This window comes from Pocillopora damicornis, chromosome 6 (genome assembly GCF_964200805.1).
Source record: "Pocillopora damicornis chromosome 6, jaPocDami1.2, whole genome shotgun sequence".
Taxonomy (NCBI): domain Eukaryota; kingdom Metazoa; phylum Cnidaria; class Anthozoa; order Scleractinia; family Pocilloporidae; genus Pocillopora; species Pocillopora damicornis.
Window position 1 is genome coordinate 16920001 of NC_142675.1, and position 13872 is coordinate 16933872.

General features: G+C 38.8%; 1 protein-coding gene and 2 pseudogenes across 7 annotated transcripts in view; 1 reads left to right on the forward strand and 2 right to left on the reverse strand.

The window, feature by feature from the left end:
• LOC149044239 (uncharacterized) overlaps positions 1–1831 on the reverse strand; it is a 19179-nt gene extending 17348 nt beyond the window's left edge. For 4 of the 6 annotated variants that reach the window (XM_089209918.1, XM_089209922.1, XM_089209917.1 and 1 more), the window contains exon 1: positions 1–57. This exon is cut by the window's left edge and continues 126 nt beyond it. Coding sequence is in view for 2 of the 6 variants with exons in the window: in XM_089209923.1 (XP_089066049.1) it covers positions 1686–1703 (18 nt within the window). In the remaining 4 variants the exon portion in view is untranslated. Of the gene's footprint in view, positions 58–1685 lie in introns of those variants that run through there. The other 2 variants (XM_089209923.1, XM_089209919.1) reach the window with 1 other exon arrangement.
• Positions 1832–2389: 558 nt separating this feature from the next.
• Positions 2390–4208, reverse strand: LOC149044241 (uncharacterized; annotated as a pseudogene).
• A 316-nt stretch (positions 4209–4524) lies between these two features.
• LOC149044242 (uncharacterized) lies at positions 4525–10265 on the forward strand (annotated as a pseudogene). Its single transcript, XR_016188027.1, has 7 exons — positions 4525–4585; positions 4891–5207; positions 5733–5874; positions 6043–6365; positions 6756–7808; positions 8149–8413; positions 9026–10265. The product of XR_016188027.1 is annotated as an uncharacterized LOC149044242 (transcript).
• Positions 10266–13872: the final 3607 nt, after the last annotated feature.

Below are 13872 nucleotides of genomic sequence, written 5' to 3' on the forward strand. Positions count from 1 at the left end.
AAACATGGACGGAAAAGCAAAGAGGGAGGAAATTTTTGCGATGATTTTGTTTTCTAGGAAATCGCTTCTGATTGCCATTAGTGTCGCAGATTTTATCATTTCATTGGCTGGCAGCTCGTGGTGATGACAGACATGTCTTTCAATCGTGACATACAAACAATCTTCACTCGTCTTGAACGCAATAATTATCTGATTTTCGCTCTTGCATTACAGATTAAAGTCGAGTCACATCGTGCCAATCAATTTACCAGCGTTTTGAAATACTGATACCTGATGGAATTCAACTACTTGCAAAGTAACCACAAATGAGAGAGATATGATAGAGAGTTAAAAAGCCCGTTTATCTTTCTGTGCCTGTGACAAATGTGTAATGACAGGGACTTCCCCTTATTCCCTGAAAAACCATCACAGTTTTCTCAGAATTAGTCACATATGAAATCTCTTATTTTGTATTTATTTAGGCAAGGAGCAATGATCTTTGCATTTAAACCTTTTCCTTTACTTCCAAGACTAAAATAATGTGAGATACAGTTTAGTCGAGTTTACTGTTTAATCTGTGAAAATGACGCATACATGAACGTGTAGCCTGATGATTCATGCTAACAATTGATTCTTTTGAACGACCGTGACGCGGTATATGTATTATGCTCTTTGCAAACTGAATTCTGAATTGCTGCCTGTTGTACTTATTTCATAAATGCATTGCACACGGACTTTTTGAGCGTCTAATGGGATGCTCAAGATGGATTCACCGTTGAATTTCAGAGCGCCAACTGTCTGAGAAGAGTATTATGGTCTGTTAACAGATCAAGTGATCGTGTACAGTTTTGTGGCCATGAAAAGGATTTGTTAGTGGCACCGCAACGTTGAGTACCTCTATAGGCTGGTAAATGGATTACTAGGATTTGAGGAATGCAGCATTACGAGTGGTTTTAAAAGAAGGGCTAAACTTCAGAACACTCCGCCACTTTGGTCCGCCTCACTTACATGTGTCGGGAGGCTTTGAAGATCGAGGCATAACACAATAGACGCTATTCTTATTCAATGACATGTAAATGAGTTGCGGGGTATTCTGAAGTTGCTCCAAAAGAAGTAACTTGCATTTGGTATTATCTAACGCTATTTGAAAAGATACACTACTGTTAACGTGACTTCTCGAGAATTTTGTCAAAAACGCATGATGTCTACGGGGCTGGAGAAAGTGGATGCCATAGACGATATAGCAAAAGCTTTCCAATTAATTCAGTCTTTTGGTCTTTCAACGGAAGGCTTAAAAACACTAGATGAGATGAAGAACAAACTTCGTGAACATTTAAACGGGTTGGAAGGGACTTCGTCGCGAAAGATTGGAGAGGTATGTGATCACAGTGACACTTTTTTAGCTCAGACATCACAGATATTTGTGCAGAATATGGTAAATTATCCGACTATATGTTAATCTAGGCTGTCGGAGTGCACATTGTTTCGCTTTTTTGCTGCTTTAAAGCAAATTTATCCATTTTTATTTTGCGTAATATTAAGAATGGTTTAAGATTATAATGAGGTAAAATTCAATCGAAATATCAACACTGAACACAAACTCACGGAAGTCTAAACGGACAACCGTAGCTTCTGCATGGAATCATTACGATCATATACTAGTAAATATGTGCAATCAACCCGTAAATACTAAAATGGCTGCTTACCGAACGACTGGGGGCCATCTTCCACCCGAATATCAGAGCACCTATGCCTAGCTATCATTTTTCGAAATTATATTTAGCCTTGTACTCCTTAAAGTCTATGTGAACTGTTAGATAGCGAGATAAATTCATAAAACATTACCATGAAATACGTGATCAAGAATGAGACAACGCAGGAATGTATCGATACCGCTATACCTAGTGTTTGTTTCGTTTGGTTTTCCCAGACTGTAAATCGATAGCTTTATTTTAATTTTTATTTAACAATTAAGACCAATTGGCTCGTAGCAATAATGAAGATTTCAGTCCTCTTTTAAAGCTCTGAGGTCTTCGTATCCTCGGAAAGAATATTCATACAACTGTAAAATTTGCTGATCGAAAAGGGCATCCCCTATCCTCATAAGACTTTTGTCCATAAATAATAACTTTTTTTCAAACTTATCATTGTGGATTGAGAACGTAGTCGAAGTAATATTTATGTGTTCCTTCAAAAACTCATTAATAATTCATAAGCCCATTAACCTATCAACTGGTAGATAATACATCACGTGCAGTGACTTTAGATCGATAAACCTCATCCTTATTAGTATGCGGTGTTTTATCAGATATAAAGACACTGCACGTGACTTATGAATATTAATTAATTATCAACACAGAAACTGACACAACAAATGGTGGGAACATATTTAATGTTCTTTCAACAAATTTCACACAGTACAGTTGTGAAATACACATCTGGAAAAATTCTCTATTCCATTAGTACAGTAATCTGGTAAAGGCATATTAGACAATACATCATCTGAAACTTCGAATTCAAGATCAGTTGGCAGAAGTGACTCCAACTCGTTTTCGCTAACCTCTGCGTTTGACCTTTTGCCAGTAGTCTCCCTATTTTCAGGGGGGCCTAAAATCTTGCTAATCTGGTGTTCTTGCTCAACACTGGACTTTTCTTATTTAAACAAGGCATTTGATCGATGACCTGTTCTCTCTCTAATTAACCTCTCCTCGACTGACTCTTGAAATAATCGGGTTGCGCATGTTACCCTTAAATTATGAGAAGTTTTCCTTGGCAAACCTGCTTTCACACATAACTTATCAGGTAGAATCTTATTTAAAGTATTAATGCCGATAGGCACTTTCATGTAAATAAACTCATTGGGATGTGGCTTGAAGTAAAAGGCATCAATTTCTTTGGCTAAGGATTTGATCTTCTCCAAGTACAAAGAATAACAATTGACAATACAAGGAAAATGCTCTAAATTTTCCACTCTGCAACAAACATGCTTTATCACACGAGGACTGTACTTTAGGTCTTTTAGACCACCATGAAATGTTTTCGAATGACTTTCATCAAATACTAATACTATATTATCTTAACCCAGCTTTGAACAACCCGGCCCGGGTTGTGAAATTCCGCGACTGACAGAGGATTGGCTAATTTAGTATTATTAACTGAGTCGATGACGTAAATTGGCCTCCTTAAAGAGTTTAAAAGCTGATGTTTCGAGCGTTAGCTCTTCGTCTATCGCCCTGACGAAGGGCTAGCACTCGAAACGTCAGATTTTAAACTCTTTACGGAGGCCAATTTACGTTATCAACTCAGTTGCTATTGTAATTGTGAAGATTCTAGAGGTTGTGGCTTACTTAAATTCTCACCAACTACAAGGGTGGCGTGGTGCAAGGTGACAATAATGCAAACTCCACCTGGTAGATCTAAACAGATTTAATGACAGATCAAAGTTCAAAGGTCTAGATCAATCGGTTGCGTTTGACATGAAGGGTGATGAAGATGGCAAAGATCAAAGATCATTGGCCTAAGATCAGTCGCTGTAGAAAAAAAAGTAATAGCTGTTGATGCAGATCAAGTTGTAGGTTCGAACTGAAATACGATACTTAAAAATATAATCTAACTTAGGTAAGGCTAAAAAGAAATGCAAGACAACCAAGAGACTTTGAACAACAATAAACTAGCGAACTCCTAGCGTGAAATGAATAGAAGTGATAATTCTCGTGTCATATAAACTATTATCAAACGAAGGTACAAACAACAGTATAGTACTGAAAAAAGAGTAGCTAAATGAGCATAAAAGAATATTTTGAAAAGAAACAAAGACACTTTGTTAATAATAGTTTCGCTATAATACTGAAATAATAACACTTCGTTGACTAAACAAGACGTTCTATGACCGAGAAAAGGGTAACGATTCCGTGAGTTTATCAACAACAAAGGTAAGACTTAAGTACTTTGGTTGTCGACTCGCGCCCACAAAAAATAGCTAATACACTTAAGACGGCGGTAGCTAGGATCCTTCTGATCGCAGCAAAGGTAGCGATGTGGCTTCAACTAACTTCTTTTTTACTAACTAACTAAAGGTGCGCGTCGCACCTTTATAGGCTATGATACGTGAAGAAGGCTAAGGCGTTGCAAATAATTTAGCCGCCAAAATAAGAACTATTTCCTGGGCAGCAAAGATTCCAAAGTTATGTACAATTCCAGGAAATCTCAATTTCTACGGACGCGTTCATTTTAGATCACGCAATTGCCTACATAATAACTAAATATAAATCAAAAGGAAGTTTGCAGGAAATGATTAAAAACAAGCAGCGTTTCAAAACAAGCAAATAATACAAAATTACCCTGTTATACTCTCTCCCGGCGCAGCACCACAGTTTCTTTAGAAACTTTCCCCCTTTAACAGAGGATTGGCCCATTTCAGAGAGGTTTATAGTATTGCTTAATCTTGGTTAGTAGGAAACTAGCATACCACACTTGGCGGAAGGCACCAAGGATACTAGGGCTGTCCTGTTTCTGTCCTCTTTAATGTAAAGACTTTAACAGGACATGGCCACTGTCAACCGGAATCAGTCCAAGAGTGGTCAAAGAGAAGGGAAAAGAGAGAAATGTAGTTGTTGCAAGTAGAAAAGCTCCACTAAAAGCAAATATTCCTATCTCAGTTTTCTTTGACCACTTTCTGCCTAACTCCTATTTACTCTGATTCTCTAACTCTGATCTACTAACTGCTATTTCTATACAACGTTCTTTAATATTAACTATCGGTACGAGTGAGTGGAGATGCCGGCAAACTGACCTTGAAGGATTTAAAAAGCATTTGTTGTAACAACAACGTACTTCATGCTTACGGTCACACAGGCGGTTTTAGAAACTACAGCTGGATGATAGAGAATGATTTTTATCTCGCTCTTTCAGGCGAGGCAAGTGCCGGGAAAAGCAGCCTGATAAATCTCATTCTGGGAGAGCCGCTTCTTCCATCTTCCTCACTGAGCACAACTTCCGCGTTATGTGAACTGAAGTACGGCGAGGAAAGAAAAATTGTGGCGCACCTCAAAGACACAGATTCGAAAACAGGCCTAACATCGACCATGTTTCTTGAGAATCCAACAGAATCTTCAGGGAAAAGCTATCTCCAGCAGATCTCACCTTATGTCCAAGTGAAGGGTGCAGACCGTGGGAAAGGTACAATTTACAAAAAGGTTGAAATCTTCTGGCCTCATCAATTGTTGAAGGTAAGTATTCAGTAAACTGTTAAATGTCTTCTGTAAATCCAAACATTACGGAAATACTTGAAAGTATGTAATACCCTCCTTTGCCTAGGGACGTCAACTGAGCTAGCCACTAATTTTGTCTCACAGTTCTTTCTCGTATAAAGTATTCCATAGGTTGATATGGAAAGTTGAACCCCCGTCAGTAATCAAGATATTGGTTTCTCCAATCAGATATCATGAACATCGAGACCAAACTTAGGGGTTTTCGATTGACAACCTCGTTACATGAGATGAATTGGCATACATGAATGGGCTGACATTCACTGCAGGATTAAAACTAATAAACTCAACAAAAATGAAAATGACATGGATCCATATTCAGTCCTACTGTAAATATTAATCAGTTTGAGTGAATAAAAAAATCGGTTTAATGTTCAATAGCAGTTGATAGTTTTCTAGACCTAGATTATGCCAAAAGGAGCAATTCGAACAATCTAGATGATTTTCTATTGTAGATAGTTATTTAGCGTTAACTTCTGTGTTTAGAAAGGTGTCACAATCATTGATAGTCCTGGGGTTGGAGAATCGGAAGTCATGGACGTGGTAGTGACAGAGTATCTTCCTCAAGCCTTTGGATTTATTTATGTCATCAACAGCGCAAACGCTGGATGGGGTTCAGAAAGACAGGGTAAGTAGCTAGTGCAATGTGGATAGCAGTGAAATTAAAATTTTAGAAAAGAAAAAATAGTATTGCAAAGGAGGAATCAAAGCAATGAATAAACTTTTAAAGTTGACTATTTTTTAAGTACTTTGTCTCCATTTTGTGCTAATTGGCAACCCTTTGATTACTACAAAGCTTGTATATTTTCTGGGCGAACTGGGCAAGATATCGCGCGAAAGACAAGAGGAGTTTCCCTCCAAATGTGCTTTGTTTGTATACAACAAATGGGACCAAATTCCAGAGGACGAAGCCGGCGATGTTAAGGCACACATAGAGACCAAGTTAACAGAGTGGTGGCCTGATCTTATTCCTGAATCCCAGATCACCTACATATCAGTAAAAAATGCTCTCGATGCTCAGAGCCGTGGGAAGATTAAAGCCGACTTTATCAGCCTGATAAATGGGATCCGTATTTTTGTTCTAAAATGTATCGAGCAAAGGTTGGGAATTCACTGGAGGTAATTGCATGCCTTCTTTTAATTATGTAATTGGGTGTTATAGTTTTATTGTGGTTATAACTGTTAAACAAAGTCAAATGATAAAAAAAGAGACAGAAACTTTAGATTAGTAACATAAGAAGAACTTCGAATTAATTTTTTTATATCATTGTCATCCAAACTCCAACATTAATGGGCAAACTCCTTTCGCGGTGGGAGTCTTAAATCGTATATGTTAAGCAACTTAAAGGATTAAAACGAGCCAGGTCATATACAATGGGAAATGATCATTTCATTGTCTATGTAGTGATTTGCTGATTACTGTTTTGTATGTACCAGTTCTTACTAAAACTAGTTATAAAAATACAATTAGAATTACTATGCTCTTTTCATTTCCTTATTTCCTTACAGATGGCTTGATTTTGTATTTTACCAGCTAATTTGTCAAACAAAGATGATTACGATGAACGCCGGTAGAGATCGTAAAAAAGTCACGAACAACATGACCACCATACTTCATCGTCTGGAAGTGCTTGAGAGACAACAAACCCAACTTATTGATAGGATTCGCATAGGTATGACAGCCCGCGCCAACGAGGTCGAAACAAAGCTCTGCGAATTTCTCAATTCAGAGGATTTGCGAAGACAATTCATCTATCAATTTTCCGGATCTGCTCCATCCATAAGTGAGCTGGACGAAGAACTGCAAGTAATTTTGCAAAAGTGGGAAGATAAAAATCATGTATTTGCAAATGCTTTTAGCTTGCCCCTTCAACGATTTTTGGAGCAACACAATTTAGCAAAAATGCAAATCCTGAATCTTCAACGTCACATCTCGGAAGTCTCAATGGCCACTCCAATTTACCCACACTGCAAGTTAAGCGCTTCCGTGGTCTTCATTCTTGATCTCTTTGTTGAGAGGCTTGGAATATACGGGGGTATGTCAGAATCTTTGGTTGAACTCGATCCCATTACGGGTGTGATGAGGTTTAGTACTCCTCCTTCAAGGATGAAAGAGAGCTTTCTTCAGTGTGTTATAAATGGAGATGCAGCTAAGTCTATGGTAAATGAAATGCTCAAAAAGCACCTGAAACGTTTCGAACAAATTGGAAATCAGGTTCCACAGATGATTCAGGCCAACAAAAAGTTATGTGAAGAACTCCGTAACAACAAGCAATCACACCAAGAGATTATAGAATTGTACGAGCCAATTAAGAACAGTGCTTTTGCTATTAGAGGACACCTAGCAGAATTTGGGCTGAGAGAGGCTTGTGCCCACTGCAACGAAGAGTTGCAGTGGAAGGATGATCCATCTTCCATTCTTGGGCGTGGTACGTTTGCCTCTGTGTACAAAGGAAAGATGAGAAGACATGGATGCGAGCAAAAAGTAGCTGTGAAGGTTTGCCGCAAACCTTTAGACGTCGAGAATGCAAGTCTCATAGTTGAAGAGATGACCCTTTTGAGGTGAGATAAATTTCCCCCATTTCAGTCTCGATGTTCTAATTTTTCTCCAATTTACAATGCCGCGTATTTGTAGTAGGGCTTGAGGAAAAATTGAGCATCAACCGTTTGGCTCTTTTTTAATCCTATAATTGCGACAATTGATCACGTCATGATTTTGGAGACTTTCCAATTATTTGTAGAAATAGAAAGTTTGAATAAATGAATTTCGATCGGTGCTGTAACGTTAAGCCATATACCGAACTGTTATACCAACTTTTGAAAAAAACCCTTGTTTAACATGATGCCAACAAAGCATCTTTCGCCCTGCACCATGTTCATAGGTGGTAATTTCCTTTGACAGAAAATTAGATCACCCTCATATTGTCAAGTTTTTTGGGACTGCACTCTTGAAAAAAGAGGACGAGGTAAGGGTGATCTTTGTGATGGAAAGGTGCACAGAAAGCCTCAAAGATCACATCTTCAAGCACCGAGAATCCGTCCCGGGTATATCCGGAAAAACAGCATACCTTAGAGTTTGTCGTTGGGCGAAAGAAATCACCGCTGGTCTTCACTTTATGCACGAAGAAGCCATTATCCACAGAGACCTCAAGCTAGAAAACATCTTGGTACGTACTTACAGCGTTCTTGATATTTTTACCGCATCTTGCCAGTCGTTGTAAGTCAATGGAGTTGATTAGTCAAGTATCACACTGCCTTCAGATTCTGCAACTGTTTTTCTGCTTTTTTTTATTATTTTTTTATTTTTCAATCGTGGGCATCCAAACTTCTGGAATTTCTGCACACATCTCTAAACCAATTGAATCACAGCGGAAAATCTCGCCTCTTGGGTGACACTCAACCCGTCAAGTTCATTACCCGCATAACACTACCAGTGTGTATTCAAGATACCGTGATCCACATCGTAAGTCAGCGGAAAACGACCATTCCCCGTTATTTTTATTATTATCATTAAAAAAGAAACTAACACAGACTCGCATGATAGCAATATGGTAACAGAAAAGAGAAGATGACAAACAGTTTAGAATGGTCGTGACTGAAGTGTTAAGAAATGTGATTGTCAAACAATTTATAAGCGAGGTAGAAGCCATTTTTTCAGTATATTAAGTTTTCATCTTCGTAAAATCAAGAACAGAAACTTCTCTCTATTACAAATGCGGGAAAACATCTTAAGATTACCAATCCAATAGTAAATATACTTCTCATTATTTTCATTTAAGCTGTCGGAGGAGGATTCCGTGAGAATAGGTGATGTCGGCGTTTCTAAGGAAGCAAGTAAAATCACCGATACTGTTATGGGATCTTTTTTGTACATGGCTCCTGAAGTGTTCCATTCCAAACTTTATGACTACAAAGCAGACATCTACAGTTTTGGAATAATACTTTGGGAGATGTGGTTCGGACGACGAGCATTTGCCGAAGTTGATGCGCCAAATAACCAACATTTCTTCAGCTTGGTTGATGATGGGCGTCGTCCAAAAGATATTATGGAATTGAAGAAGCCACCATGCCGCTGGAAAGAACTTATGAAGAGATGCTGGAATGGAGACCCAGATAAACGTCCCACAGCTGAGAGTTGTGAGCAAGAAATAACTGAACTCTGCGATGAATGGTCTGGTCATTAGGAAGAATCATATTCCAAATTATACATGAAGGCTACCTTCATTAGTTGTACATGTATTTTGTTTATACTACAAGCAAGCAGACAAGTTTGTTTAGCATTTTAATGCATCTGCTTCATCTTTTTTTAAATTTCACATCAAAGACTTCGAACGACCAGGACCATTCGTATGACTAAAACACAATATTGTTACAATTTTTGGCTTGCAAATTAATTTTTGCAGTCTTATCCCCTTTACCTAAAACGCCTGCTTAACTAAGCTTAAGTTTTGCTCCTCGTCGCTGAATCGAGCAAAAAAGTCTGAGTCATGGCTGACCATTACACGAAAGTAATGGTACGGGCGGTTAGCCTTCGGTGACATGCGCCCACGTCCATGATCATGAAGAACACGATAGTCCTATAGATAAAAGGCACTATCCAAAGGAGTCACAAAGCTTCAAAATTCCCCCAAAATGCTGGATTTTACGTTTAGAAATATGCTGGAAGGAGTGCCCGGCTATAGACGTGTCGCGCGAACATTCGATAATAGAAAAATACTTAAAGTTTATTGGCTATCAAAAAAAATAGAAAATGTCTACCAAAAAGTTTATGAATAATTAGAAACTCATCGTGTACTTGTTCAATTAAAATTTTAAGTGTTTTGATCTAGTACCTTGTTCATTTAATGTTTTGAGTTTCTTTACATGGCCACAAGATTATTACGGAACATTATATCAGTCTACATTGAGCCCTTTTCAACTTTCTTTTACATGGACTTAGCAGAAGTTTTATAGAGAAAAGTTTATAGGCTTTATAAAATAAAGTTATAATATCCAAGACATGTTCCGTATACAAACAAAGAGCTTCCTTAATGATTTTAAAAATGTTAACTGTTTTACTAAAACATCAACACATAAAGAGGCGACAAACTCAGACAGAATCACTTTTAAGAAACTGCCTGTCTCTGCTAGGTGCTCGTCTTCTGGTTGTCAGAGGAATTTATATTGATCAGCAGATTACACGAAAATGGAAATTATTTCATTTCTACAAAGTCGAAAATCTAGTCAAAGTTGTTCCCGTAACATTACCCTGTTAGAGTAGAGTGGAGTATTTTTTTAAACCTCCTCCTAGGAAGCTACCCGTGAGTTAATTACAACACTTTGCCGGGGACTTTGTCTGGACTGCGTTTAGGAGTTTGCAGTTTTTGGAAGGAAATGTTGCAAGTGCCCCCGATTTCGGAATCAGGGCCAGGCCACAACGGCGTGAGCTACGTTCTCTTCTCTTTACAAAAAGTGCGTGGGTTGTTTAACGTCCCTTGCTGATCAGTTATGGCAACTCGGGGCTGAGATGCTGCCACATGGAACCCTCCAGCATCTGAGATGGCTGCCTAAGCTGAATTACTTTTATCATATGACCGTAGGGCACTGCGCGCACAATCCCAGGTCCGGAAAAAGCCGTCCCGGCCCTGGAGTCACACAGCTTTGCTGAAAAAACTTAAAGGAAAAATAAACAAAAAATTAAAAAGTCGCGTTTCTCTTTGAAGTAGATGCCTTTATAGGTCTGACTCGGGAAAACAAGGGATAAGTTTCTTTTGAAGAAATGTTTTCTTGCGGTTTTCCCGTGTGCGCCCGTCTATAGCGTCCTATTTGGGTTTAAAAAAATTCGAAATCCTCAACACTTTGTGGTCATATAATAAAATGATTATTGACTGAGTTTATTTGAGCCAAAGGGGAAGATATTTGGCATTCGGTCACGGCGCACGGACGTCGCTGTGCTTGGTCCTTCCGTCATGATCTCAACCCAAATATTTTCCGTCCGACCCTCCCACTCAGTCAATAAGTACATATTTTTGCATGTTGGAACTTACTGTCCCAGTGAAAAAAATATAAGCCCTTTCCCATATTTTACACTTTCCAAGCCCTCATCCAAACAGATTTAAAGGAAGAGTTGTTCAAAGCTTTGATGCCAGCCGTGCTGTGCTTCTTTATATTTTGGAAAGAGTCTCGAATTTTTGCAACGGTGGCGTAGCACTCTCTCAAGATTAGCCTGATTCGAGTACGGTCTCAAAGGCTAGGTAGTGACAGCTTAATAAACGCATTGATGTAAAAGCCTGCGTTATCAGATCGTCAGAAAGCTTTAGAAGGGTTAGGTTAGTTGGAATTTCAAGCAACAAGCGTCCAGGATGGATGCCACGACAGACCACTGTTGCGTACATTTATCAAAGAAGGGGGTGTAGCTTCTTGTCTGGGAAAAGAAAGACAAGTATCCCATGAGCAACACCACCTCTAAGCTTATTGCCACTATAGAGGTAAAGCTCCAAATCATCAAACAAACTAAATGACTATTTATCAAAACCTTATGAAACTAAATTGAATCTTTTTTCGTTTCATTATGCACATTGCTGAAATACTTTCACTTTTAAAATCCTGTAGAATTTCACCGATCAAATAGCCTAGAAGAGGGAAGACTACTTCTCGACTTATTCTAGCTAATCCCTATTGTTCAATGTATGGTGTCACCAGATAATGACTATTGGCCATTAGTTTCTTTTATTACATGTCCTTTTAAGCAAGTGAAATGTGCACTAATCATCCTGAGTCTATCGACATATTTAAAACTTTGCCCTGCAACGTTTTTAGAATTACCATTTCGTACTTAGAACTCTACCACAACTTCGCCATCCGCGTGCTTTTTGAGAGCGAGAAAAATGTGCCATGACCTGCCCTTTATCCCAAACTATTTTCTCTGTGTTTTCCAACAACAAGCTTAGGGGAATTTCTTGGCCCACTTCATAATTATAAGCACTTGGTTGTTGGCCAGTATCTTAATAACAGTGCAGCGTCTTAAAGGGGTGCTCTGAGGATGAGCGCTATCCACTCGTTAATATCAGGGATTACACTATCTACATAACAACGGCCGGCATTCAAGCATTGAACGGCTTTTCCTACCGTACAATGTGGGCAAGTTCTGCATGCGGTGCGTAAAAGTTTACCAGGAATTCAAAAGTCTTGAGAAACGTCTTGACGTTGGGCGCCACTTAACCAAGCAAACTGGGGAGAAACCTTTAAAATTATGTGCTAGGTGCAGCCGTTGGTGGTGCTCCGTCAACGAATTCATAATCTTTAGCAACAAAAGGATTGACTGCAACACCAGCCAACAGTCCATCTTTGGAGGGGGTTGAGCTTTGAAGAACTAGGAGTCTATCGGATTTTTTCAACGAGTGCGGACATTTTACGAAAGATTTTCTTACAGGGAGACGAAACCGGTGACAAGGCAAATTCTGCTGATGTTGCAAGCTATCAGCCCTTAATAAGGCCGATCTTCTGAATCAAGTTGTAAAGAACCTCATTGGAAGATGAATTTACGATCAATACGTAAAAAATGCAAGCAGTGGAGACAAGATTTCAAATAAATACTCAGTTCGGTTATTCATAACGTAAGATATATACATACATTTATGAATCATTTTTTCAATAGCTTGTGTCAGCGTTACAGAACTTCTATGATAAGTGACTCCTTTGCTCGGCAGCTATTCATCTGTCGTTTTAAGATATTAGTATCACAAAAACCAGCGTCGGCGATCCCACTCTCAAATTGAAATTGAGTGAATGAACATCAGTTTATGACCAACAATTGCATAAATTAACGTCCGAGGTCACGTAACTAAGAGGGGCGTGATCACGAACCTTTTATGGAGGCCAAAAGTTATTTAGTACACAAACGTAGTGTTAAGATAGGTCTTTCCTGTGATGGTATTTTTGTTGACATACAAGGCTGCCCATTGGAGATATTTGCAATTAAATAACCCTAATTTTTTTCTTTTCTGGAATAGTTTCGTGACACAGTTCATGATTCACAGCTCTTAATTGATAGAGGTTATATCAAAGTACCCCAAATTTAAGGAATTGTTTCCTTAAGGTTCAAACAAGCATTGCACATAATAATAGTAAAATCCATGGCATTCTGTTACTGTGAGAGAAGTTCGTTGGAAGTGCATTTTTCGAGTTAATTTAGCATTTTACCCCAGGGATTTGATGTGGGGGCTCTAATACCCCAGGGATGAGTCGGGAGCCTGACCAGTCTGGATTCTTGAAAAACTTAGTGACCCTCATAAACTGTGAAAGTTTGAAAGAAATCGGTGAAATGGCATGTGTCACGCCTGCCCGGTGCTCTCGTCGACAGACTCCTAAATGTTAAAAGCATCAGGTTCGGGGAACCTTCTTCAATTTACATTTCAAACACCTACCTTTTTGTTTTTCCCTAGAGTACTAGTCTATTTAGGGGGGAAGGGTTGGGGTTGTCAAGAGCCCAGTGTCTAAAGCTAATGAGTGGGGAGATCGGGTTTGAGTAAACGCAAAAGAAACCAGCCCTGTCTTTCATGACAATTTGCAAAAGTGAGTTTCATTTTAAAGTTCCTCGCTGAAAAAGGTAAGCCTCAGAAGCGTAAAAAATTTAAAGTTTGGACCA